This window comes from Trichomycterus rosablanca, chromosome 18 (assembly GCF_030014385.1).
Source record: "Trichomycterus rosablanca isolate fTriRos1 chromosome 18, fTriRos1.hap1, whole genome shotgun sequence".
NCBI classification, from domain to species: Eukaryota; Metazoa; Chordata; class Actinopteri; order Siluriformes; family Trichomycteridae; genus Trichomycterus; species Trichomycterus rosablanca.
Window position 1 is genome coordinate 28,926,430 of NC_086005.1, and position 11,498 is coordinate 28,937,927.

At 47.0% G+C, this 11,498-nt stretch overlaps 1 protein-coding gene across 1 annotated transcript in view; it reads right to left on the bottom strand.

Annotated features, from left to right (window-relative positions):
* Nucleotides 1-10,996, bottom strand: part of LOC134332650 (C2 domain-containing protein 2) — an 11,816-nt gene extending 820 nt beyond the window's left edge. Inside the window, exons 1-14 of the mRNA XM_063014390.1 lie at nucleotides 10,574-10,996; nucleotides 9,573-9,668; nucleotides 9,106-9,225; nucleotides 8,922-9,023; nucleotides 8,055-8,171; nucleotides 7,162-7,279; nucleotides 6,866-6,974; nucleotides 4,901-4,965; nucleotides 4,695-4,810; nucleotides 4,082-4,238; nucleotides 3,734-3,841; nucleotides 2,896-3,023; nucleotides 2,402-2,651; nucleotides 1-1,914 (exon numbers count right to left, since the gene is read on the bottom strand). The exon at nucleotides 1-1,914 is cut by the window's left edge and continues 820 nt beyond it. Of these exons, the coding sequence (XP_062870460.1) occupies nucleotides 1,718-1,914; nucleotides 2,402-2,651; nucleotides 2,896-3,023; nucleotides 3,734-3,841; nucleotides 4,082-4,238; nucleotides 4,695-4,810; nucleotides 4,901-4,965; nucleotides 6,866-6,974; nucleotides 7,162-7,279; nucleotides 8,055-8,171; nucleotides 8,922-9,023; nucleotides 9,106-9,225; nucleotides 9,573-9,668; nucleotides 10,574-10,849 (1,959 nt within the window). The 5' untranslated portion in view covers nucleotides 10,850-10,996 and the 3' untranslated portion in view covers nucleotides 1-1,717. The remainder of the gene's footprint in view (nucleotides 1,915-2,401; nucleotides 2,652-2,895; nucleotides 3,024-3,733; nucleotides 3,842-4,081; nucleotides 4,239-4,694; nucleotides 4,811-4,900; nucleotides 4,966-6,865; nucleotides 6,975-7,161; nucleotides 7,280-8,054; nucleotides 8,172-8,921; nucleotides 9,024-9,105; nucleotides 9,226-9,572; nucleotides 9,669-10,573) is intronic.
* Nucleotides 10,997-11,498: the final 502 nt, after the last annotated feature.

The window sequence follows — 11,498 nt, forward strand, 5'->3', positions numbered from 1 at the left end:
TAGGTTCATCAGACCTGAATAGTGACGATACTTGAGTAACACGTCTGATTAGGAGTCGAGGTTAAAATGGACTAAAATAAAGTCACGACCGCAGAAAAATGAAACCTTATATGAGATGTTGAGATGATGCTGGATGTGTTCTTCAGGGTTGTGGAATTGCTTCTCAGTTCTGTTTCTGTCAATCTGTGTTGCATGTATTTATCATGGGTTCATGAGTTTATTTCCTTTGCATTCATCCTATACAATAAAAATTAAAGCACCACTCTCAGGACCCCAGGGACCATCACTTCCCATGTTCTGGCCATAGAGAAATTGGTCAGTATTAGCCTTACTCTCAGTGTTTCCAGATGTCGCATGAGCCACAGTGACCCTGACCATGAAGCATCACTTTTGGTGCTGGATTTTACACCTGATGGCCAGAACCTGCATCCTGAACCCTAACCTTAACCACAATGACTACAAACAGCACTCAGTCAGGAAAAATAAAATAAAAAGTTTAAAATGAAATGTTTAGGCCACTGATTATCTCTGCGCAACACACAACTGGTCACGTGACCCCGACAAACACACACACATAGCAAAACAAATCAATAAAAACTGGTAACCCAGTAAAACTGTAAGATCAATCACTAAATCATGTTTAAAATAATGAAATGCTGAATTAGAGATGATCCACACACACAGTTCAGACAAACAATCAAGTAATAAAATAATTGCAGTTTATGAGATGAATCAGACAAAAGCACTTAATGAAATGAAAGGAATGAAATGAGATCAGATCTCCTGCTTCCTCCTGTAGTGTTTAGTGCTTTGGTTAAAACAACACACCCCCACACACACCCACACAACACACCCACACCCACACCAACACCCACACCCACACCCACCATCACCAGTGTGTTTTCTCTTCTGGAATGATAAACAATAGAAAATAAAATTTCTCACACAGCACATCAATCCAAACCCCGTTCCTTTAAAACCAGTCAGTATTTCTTCCTGTTCTTCTACTGGCACTAGACACACACACACACACACGCTCAGGTGAAATGTAGACGTTAAATGTAGATGTTAAACTGTACGGCGAGTTTAAAACCTTACCGGAAGCCCAGATATCAAAACTAAAGCTCTAACTTGGGACACGTTATGAGTGGAACCGTTTCATTGTAAAAGAAAATCATGCTCGGAAGATTTGAGGGTAAAATGAGACATTACGACATTAAGAAGCCTGAAGAAACACTCTTCACATGGTCACCAGGGGTCCGAATCCACCTGATGGCACTTAATAATTATAATAATCACAATTTTGCACAACAAAATTGATCTGGTTTGACAGGGTCGCTCCCCTTTTCTCTCTTAGACTAAATTAATATTAAACTGATATTTTTAAGCGGTTGCTCACATAAAGTTGAGGTGCACAAGTTACTGATAAGCACGGATTTAAATCCAGAGATGGACGATAATGGAATATATGTTATTACGCTAGTGAGAACTCCGGACCATCTGATATGAAGAGATTTCAGGCCGCAAGGATCCGAGTATTAGCGAGAGGATTAACATGTAGGCTTGACTATGATTTTATCTGGAGTTCATTTTTTTGGAAGGTAAAGGTTAAAGGGGCGCACGGTTAGAACCCCCATCTGAGAAGAGATTAGGCTAAGGTGGGTGAGAAGGTGTTTACAGGTGGTTTTCAGAGTACGTTTGAGCTCCGGGCGAGGCCTCACTTTTGGACGCCGTTCACTTTGCCCTTGTGTTTGGGGAGCAGCCTGCGGTTGAGGATACGCTTGAAGGTGCCGGGACGTTTGTCCTCGACCTGTTCCAGGTACTGCAGGTCGTTGTGGGACTGGCTCATCCCGGGCTCCTTCCTCTGCTGCCTCCGCCTGAAGAACATCCTGGCACCCTTGTGGAGGAAGCTGCCTGCAGGGGGAACACCAGAGGGTTAAAGGGGCAGAAATCATTTTTACAATGTCATTAATCCAACGGTCAACGGTTCCTTCAGTTTAGGCTCATTTACACCAGAAACCTGCCGGTCACGTCGTTATGGAAGGTGGTTTTGGTCAGGATGAGATGTTATTTACAAACGGTGGAGCATTCAGAGTCAGCCAGCACTTTAGCTGCTACATATACAATGATGAGCCAAAACATTAAGACCACCTCCTAAAATGAAAGTGGGGGTCACAAGGAGCTTAGCGTCCCTCTCTGTATGTAATACAGCTCTGAGTAGGAGAGGAGAAGCTGGTGACTGGGCACGTGATGGTCTATAGCGCCCCTCGGCCAGAGACGTGGTAGTGCAAGTTGCAGCGGATTCACAATTGAGAATCGGAAATTTAAACCAGGAGCAAAAGTCTCAGAACTGAAGGAACAATGAGGAACCAGACGGGATTCGAACCCAACATGCTCGCACCTTTTCCCTTTTTGGAGTCGAGCTCAGACACACACAGTGAGAGTGAAGCTTTATCGGACTCCTCCTCCGTGTGACTCTCCCAGTCCGCACCGCTCGGACCCTCCGCCGACTCCTCCGTGTCCAGGACGCGACGCTCTGACGGAGATTCGGCGTCCTGCTCCGAGCTCGCCGAGGTTTCAGCCATGGAGGCGTCCATAGAAGCGGCGTAACCCGCCATCATAGCCGCTTCATCATCCTGAGACAGCTGGGCCTGAGAACCAAAACGAACCAAATACTGATCACATACAGAACTAAACCTAATCAATGCTGAACTTCAGACTGGACATGCAGGGATTAGTGACCACAAAGAGGAGGCAGACTAACACACGCCTTTGCTCAAGAGTGTGGAACACACTATACTCTCTGCACCACTCAACCCAGCACCCAACACACACAACAAGATGCTTCTTTCACTCCAGTGTGTGTGTGTGTGTGTGTGTGTGTGTGTGAGAGACCTTTGAAACTCCTGAGATGATGATGGTGCTCTTCTTAACTGGAGATTTGAGTTTCTGTTTTGCCGACTCGTACAGCTGTTTAATAGCAGCTTCAGCTACGGGATCCGTCCCATTCAGCATCAGCAGCTCTGAGAACACACACACACACACACACACACACAGTCAGGAAGAGACAGGATCAACTACAGGCTATAATATTAACTCGTTTCATCTGTGTCTCCCTCAGGCACAGCCAGACGTGTCATAGAGTGCACCACAGTCCACACTGCTGACTGACCGACAGTACAGAAACTTTATCCACATAAAAGTGGACGTGGCTTCATCGACATTTATCACTTTAATCAGCAATACGAAGCTACAACCAGCGCTTCCAGGATCAGGAAACGTAGGGCTGCTATCTGTACTGCAAACCCGCTCTCGCAGATTTACAGCTCGCTAATCGGAGTGCTGGATTTTACCCACGATGCCGTGCACCTGATTTAAGGTGGAATGAAAGAGTCAGTTTCTCTCTGTCCGCCACATCTGGACTTCAATACGTCTTCAGCAAAACGTATAAACTATTACAGCGGTACCTTGGAACTCAACATCATCAGTCGGTTCTGGGAGTGGTGTTGAGTTTTAAAGACGTTGAGTTTCGAGGTATTTTTTCCCCATAAGGATGTTTGTGAAACCTGTTAATGCGTCCATGGTCCCGTGGAGCTGCAGATATTTTAGTCTCATGTAAAATAATGAGGTTGTTTTTAACACTTATACACTGAAAATAATATAATATAATAATAAAATAATGAAATATAATTAAAAGGTTCAGCTGTTGTGCGGGGTGAGACGGTACCCGTACCTGTATCTGATGATGACAGAGCTTTGCTGACTCGAGCTCCCAGAATGCACGGCTGCTCAGACACTCTCCTCTCCCCCAGTTTGGATCTGGATGGAGATCTGACCGATTCTGAAAAGAATAAAAACACATAAAACAGACTGATGTCACGTCCACGTGTTCTGCTCCTGCTCTCTCCATCTCCAGCCCTTCATCACCTCCACCGACACAGAATGATTTATTTCCTCCGACGTTCGCGGCGCCACCGCAGGAAGCGTGCGGCTCTCGCATCACAGGAAGTGCAGCTTCCTCAAACCTTTCATCACCGAACACACACACAATGAGGCACAGCGGACGGATTCGGGACAGTACCGGGAGAGAGGGGGCGTCCCGGCTTGCTCCTCACGGCGGTGACGGTGGTGACCACGGTTCCACAGGGCATCACCGTCCGGTCCGTTTCTACTCGTCTGGGAGGGGTGGGGGTGGGGGGCTGCCACGTGCGCACCTCGCTGGGCTCCAGGTAGCTGAACTAGAGAGACAGAAAAACCAAACATGAAGGTGAGAGGGACGAGACCTAAAATCTCCCTAATAGGGTTAAACCAAGCTCACTGTCCTACATGATGCTGAATCCTTTTTGTCCCCCCTCCCAACATGAACAAGGATTTTTCTGCATTTCCCCCTAATTTAGACGTACTTAATTCCCCATTTGGCATGCACCACACCCACGCTGGCCCCGTCATTTCCAAAAGCCTGGTCATAATACAGAGAGAGAGATGTATCAAAGGAAGCATGTGCTATCCTGCAGCCCCGTTGGTCAGTGTGGGTGTGTGGCCAGCAGAGGTCGCCATAACGAACATGGAAATAAAGTACATGGGATTTTAAAGGCTGCATCATGAGGGGTGGAGTGTTTGGTTATGATCAGAACCAGGACAGGTGAGTTATTACGCTACGTGCCCCCCCCCCCCCCCCCGGGTCTGAGCGGTACCTCAGTAGTTAGTGATCCCGTCTCTCCCGTGGTGTTTTTGAGTGTAAACGTTTGCTGTCCTCTCGGGTTCCTCCTCACCAGGTCGAGCGGCACACACACCTCGCCCAGCAAACGGCCTATCAGCAGCGAGAGAGACCGGAGATGATGGAAATGATGCCGTAGTGATCACGCAGTAGATGTGAATGTTTTTCTGAATGTGATCTTACCGTCCAGATGTTTCCCCTGATCCAACAGCTGGACGATCAGCTCCTTTGATCTGCCGCTGAGCTCACTGTACACAGAATGAGGATCAATCACCACAAACATGATGACCAGAGTCGGGCTTGATCAATACGGTAAAAATCACCTGATCAAAAAGATTACAGAATAAAAAACAAACAAATAAAATTTCATTTCTCCTGGTCAGGGCTGCGGTGGGTCTGACACGTGTAATCACTCAGTCACTCGTTCAGTTACTCTGTCAAACCTAAGGGAGGTTAGGAGCTGCCAATCCACCTACTTGCAGGTCTTTTTGATATGTCAATGTACATCTTTTAGGGGTAAAAGTACCATGAGAAAAGTCACAGATTCTACCCCCACCTACAGTGATTGGAAATGATTAAAACCCATGTCTCCAGGAACCTGTTGTTGTGCATCACCCACACTACACACTACACCAGCATGCTGCCTAATCCGGGTGAGAAAACCTGGGTATGAGGAGAACCTGAGGAGAACCTGGGTGTGAGGAGAATCTGGGTGTGAGGAGAATCTGGGTGTGAGGAGAACCTGGGTGTGAGGAGAATCTGGGTGTGAGGAGAACCTGGGTGTGAGGAGAATCTGGGTGTGAGGAGAGCCTGAGTGTGAGGAGAACCTGGGTGTGAGGAGAACCTGGGTGTGAGGAGAATCTGGGTGTGAGGAGAACCTGGGTGTGAGGAGAACCTGGGTGTGAGGAGAATCTGGGTGTGAGGAGAACCTGGGTGTGAGGAGAATCTGGGTGTGAGGAGAGCCTGAGTGTGAGGAGAACCTGGGTGTGAGGAGAACCTGGGTGTGAGGAGAACCTGGGTGTGAGGAGAGCCTGAGTGTGAGGAGAACCTGGGTGTGAGGAGAACCTGGGTGTGAGGAGAATCTGGGTGTGAGGAGAACCTGGGTGTGAGGAGAACCTGGGTGTGAGGAGAACCTGGGTGTGAGGAGAATCTGGGTGTGAGGAGAATCTGGGTGTGAGGAGAATCTGGGTGTGAGGAGAGCCTGGGTGTGAGGAGAACCTGGGTGTGAGGAGAACCTGGGTGTGAGGAGAACCTGGGTGTGAGGAGAATCTGGATGTGAGGAGAATCTGGGTGTGAGGAGAACCTGGGTGTGAGGAGAGCCTGGGTGTGAGGAGAGCCTGGGTGTGAGGAGAGCCTGGGTGTGAGGAGAACCTGGGTGTGAGGAGAGCCTGGGTGTGAGGAGAACCTGGGTGTGAGGAGAACCTGGGTGTGAGGAGAATCTGGGTGTGATGAGAACCTGGGTGTGAGGAGAACCTGGGTGTGAGGAGAATCTGGGTGTGATGAGAACCTGGGTGTGAGGAGAACCTGGGTGTGATGAGAACCTGGGTGTGATGAGAACCTGGGTGTGAGGAGAATCTGGGTGTGAGGAGAACCTGGGTTTGAGGAGAACCTGGGTGTGAGGAGAACCTGGGTGTGTGATGAGAACCTGGGTGTGAGGAGAGCCTGGGTGTGAGGAGAACCTGGGTGTGAGGAGAATCTGGGTGTGATGAGAACCTGGGTGTGAGGAGAACCTGGGTGTGAGGAGAATCTGGGTGTGATGAGAACCTGGGTGTGATGAGAACCTGGGTGTGATGAGAACCTGGGTGTGAGGAGAGCCTGGGTGTGAGGAGAACCTGGGTGTGAGGAGAATCTGGGTGTGAGGAGAACCTGGGTTTGAGGAGAACCTGGGTGTGAGGAGAACCTGGGTGTGAGGAGAACCTGGGTGTGAGGAGAATCTGGGTGTGAGGAGAACCTGGGTTTGAGGAGAACCTGGGTGTGAGGAGAACCTGGGTGTGAGGAGAACCTGGGTGTGAGGAGAATCTGGGTGTGAGGAGAACCTGGGTTTGAGGAGAACCTGGGTGTGAGGAGAACCTGGGTTTGAGGAGAACCTGGGTGTGAGGAGAACCTGGGTGGGGAGAAAAAAACAACAAGCATGTGTAATTTCCTCACAAGATGAAGGGTTGATCCCAGATGAGGTTCCTGCTGCTGCTCAACACTGAGCTGGATAATTTCTGAGGAGGATCATCTAACTGCAACACACACTGAGGACTCACACTGCCTGTAACACACACACACACACACACACACACACACACACACACACACACACACACACACACACACACACACAGAGGTTAGTACATTTCATTTGTGGAGTTGTATATATACACGTGTGTGTGTGTGTGTGTGTGTGTGTGTGTGTGTGTGTGTGTGTGTGTGTGTGTGTGTGTGTGTGTGTGTGTGACCTGCAGCTCCGTCCTCCTGGCTGATCATGACCTGGATGTTCTTCACTAAGAGTTTCCAGTGATGTGCTCGAGGGGGTTTGGGGGGAGAGGTCGCCTGTGAGATCCTGTTCCTCACTTCCTGTTAGACAGGAAATAAAACAGCATCACACACCGTGAGCACAGAAACACAGAAACTCGCGTCCTCTCAGTGTGACGGGGGGTCAGCGGCTATAAATCGGTATAATAATAATAAACGTAATAACAAAAACATCTGTATATTTATATTACATTATTATATATTATAATAAATATAATTTATTATTATAATACATTTTTTAATAGTTATTAGAATATAAAGATAATAGTAATAGAAATAAATATAACAATGACATTATAATGAATACAAAAATAATAATTAAAGTAAGAATGTAAGAATAATAATAACAATAATAATAAAATAAATACCAATAATATAATAAATACAAAAGTAATAAATATTATAGTATATAAAAAGTTAAAAATATATATATATATATTACTAGTATATAATAATTATTAAATAAATAAATGAATATATTACAAATTATTATTGTTGTTATTAATAATAATATTAATAAATTATAATAATAAATCTGTGAAGCAAAAAACAAACACTTAAAAAATAAAATCAACAAATGACACAAAATAAATTTATATAATTAAAATGATGCAGTAGGAAGTTTCAAACCCGGGTCTAAGTGTGAGTATATATATATATAACGTTGTTCTCAGGTTCTCCGGTGCCATTTCATGGTCAAAAACACCCTATATATATATATATTTATAGAATAATGGATATAACAAACCCCCACCATCAACACCCCCCACCCAGTCCTCCCAGTATAGTGTTTAGTGTTGATGAAACAGTGAATGACCTGGATCTCTGCAGGCTGTGCAGTCCGGCTGCTCAGAGTTACAGACGGTCGAGCTTCACGGAGAACCTGCTGCAGTCTGTTCTTCACCACGGCTTCACTAATGTACACTGACGATCCCTGTACACACACACACACACACACACACACACACACACACACACACACACACACACACACACACAGCACAATCAGAACATCAAAGGATCAAAGGTTGTGTCAACAATCACACACAATAAAACACTTACAGTCGTTCCTTATCTGTTTGTTCTCTCCGGAAACACTGATCACGTGGTGGGGAAAGCACCTGGACAGGGTCCCAGTTCAAACCTGGTCATTGTGTGCCATGACACACTCACCCATTCACTCGGTCACTCGGACCAGGGGGCAGTTTAGAACAACTGATCTAGAGCACGTTCTGGATCTTACCCAGATGCTTGTAGGACTGTGAAGCACCGATGATTCTCAGTAATTAGGAGCACAAGATCGAACCCGGGACCTCAGACACCACACTGCTGTGTGCCACCCACTCCACCAGCTGTGAATGAAATGAAGCTGGCCTTGTAACACCAGTCCTCAGAGAGCTTTGAGCTGTGTGGAGGGACACACTACACCCTCTGTATTCCTCCACCACTCCTACTGATACCTCAAGCAGCCAGCAGGAGGCGCCGTTACAGCAGCACCATTCAACTTCCTTGCATCAGACATGACCGGCTGTGCCTATAAGGTGCCCGATCAAACCGATAGCTCTGCCAAGACTCAGGTCCAGGTGTGTGCTGGCAGGGTCACAAATTGAGTTAAAGCCATCAGATTGGCATCAGCGCATTCACCCCCCATGCCTGAGGAGCTCTGAACCACCATGATCTGTACCTGTGTGTAGCTGGGTGTGAGCTGCAGCTCCGCAGGGTTCAGATCTTCTAATCTCCAGCTGACCCGAACTTCTCCATCCACCTCCGTCATCTGCAGAGCCAGCTGGCGACACACACACACACACACACATCAGTATCTACACTCTAAGACTAACAGTAAAGATGTGGTGTGAACGTATTTGCACCTGCAGATGTAGAGGTGATATCCTGACGCTGTATCTCAGAGGAGAACCTGAGGAACCGGAGTTTGGTGACGCACTCAGAGAGAACTGCAGCTTGTCTCCAATCACCTCACACTCCACATTCTACATCACACACACACACACATTATAGAACAGAGTCATGATGGACAGTCAGGTCTTCTATTATTTCAAAGTATGAGGACACCTGACCATGGATTTATCGGACTGTTTATCTATAGTGTGTAATTGTAGTAACAATGCACTAATTATACACACTCTTTAGCTGTGTGGTTTGGAACACAGCCCACTTTCGATCACTGATCTCCACACCCAGCATGAATGCAAAATCCCTCGTTAACAAATCCCCGAGTTTAAGTTTTTAAGGCTGCAGACCCAGTGAGTGAGAGAATCCTCACACCTATAAACGAGAAACCTCAGACTATTTCAGTGAGAGGAGAAAGCGAGCGCACCTTCAGACCAGGTGATTTATTAAAGCTTGAAATGTGACGGACGGAGAGCTCTGATGACTGAACTCCATCATCCTCGAAGATCAGCTGGACGTCACCCTAAAGAGAAACACAAAGACTCTAATGAACGGAAAGGACACACGGCATTAACCCAAAGCAAAGCCGTTCAATTACAGTTATGCTGTTTAAAACTGTGAATCTATAACAGTGACTGATACAACACAAGCAAGTGAGGGTTAGGGGCCTTGCTCAGGGGCCCAACACTGGCAGCTTGGCCGCCAGTTCTGTTTAAATACAGGTTTGTTTGTTTTGTTTATTAGGATTATAACGTCATGTTTTACACTTTGGTTTCATTCATGACAGGAACAGTAGTTACTCACTACACAAGATTCACCAGGTCACAAGTTTATATCGAACACAGTCGTGGACAATTTAGTGTCTTCAATTCACCTCACTTGCCCGTCTTTGGACTGTGGGAGGAAACCGGAGCACCCGGAGGAAACCCACACAGACACGGGGGAGAACTCCACACAGAAAGGACCCGGACCGCCCCACCTGGGGATGGAACCCAGGACCTCCTTGCTGTGAGGTGACAGTGCTACCCGCCCTAAATACAGGTACAATGCATCCAACCCTTCTGTACCAGTCAGAGTCCCCATGCAACTCATGTCTATCAACCAAAGCTCCTACAATGTGCACACAGGCATCAGAACTGGACCTTAGAGCAATGGAAGAAGGTCAACCGGTCCAACAAGTCTCGTTTTCTCCAAGATCATGTGGACTGTATGACCTGCTGGTAACCTCCTGGTACCAGGTACCACAGGAACCCATCAGATGTCTTGCTGAGTCCTGGTCTCGGTGGGTCAGAGCTGTTTTGACAACATATTAGGAGGGTGGTCCTAATGTTTTGACTCATTGGGGTGCACATTTGGATTACACATGATCACTCATACAAACAGAAAGCACACACTCAATCTAAAGATGAAGAAGATCGTTCCTCCAACCTGTCTGATGGTGTGGTGTTGGTGTAAAGCTCGGATCCAGGCTCTCCTCCACTCAGTCCTCCAACTCTTCAACCCCAACACCCAGCTCAGCAGCTCCTCCATCTTCACCTCCTCATGCTGCTCCCTGTTCCCCTGCTGCACCTCCCTTCTGCTCCCCAGAACCCCAAAGTAGTGCAGCAGGTAGAGAATGAGAGTAACTACCGAGGCGAGGAACAGGGTGAGCATGCAAATCCAGTGCAGTGAGTCCTCCACCCGGCCGCTACCAGACTCCATCATCACCTCCTCCAAGCACCTCCAACCACCAGCAGAGCGGCTCCTCCAGTCCCTCAGCCCGCACACAACTCTCTCTAATCCCCTCTAATCCACCCACACTCTTCTACCAGCACATCTCCACCATGTTTAATTCACTAACTCCACTTTCTGTTTCATTTTACACCTGAATATCCAGCAGCTCTTCAGCTAACGGCTAACAGCTGCTGGAAACTTACCACATCACTTCCTATTGACGGTAGTGGAGCTAGCAGAGCACGGAACTGCGGTGGGAATCCTACACACCCGCATTCCGACAATCCCCGCCCACAGGATTTAGGTGCGGCTGCGTTTTAAATCACACCATTCACCCTACTCCCTACACACTACTGTGTGTTTAATTAAAGCAACCAAGTTCCCCAGGCAACATATTTTAAATATAAATATACATCCGTTTATTGAAGCATTTAAATATTTTATACTACCTATCTGATTTATTGGATTTATTAGATTGCAGATTTCTCTATGTAGTGCACTAAATAGTGTACAGGGTGTGAATTTGTACCTACAGTAGGCGGGCTTACTCATAAACACTAAGCTGATTGGATAGGGAATCTACTAGCTCTCCAATCGGAATCCTCTCCCTCTTCGTTCATTTTCCACCCAATGTTAATAC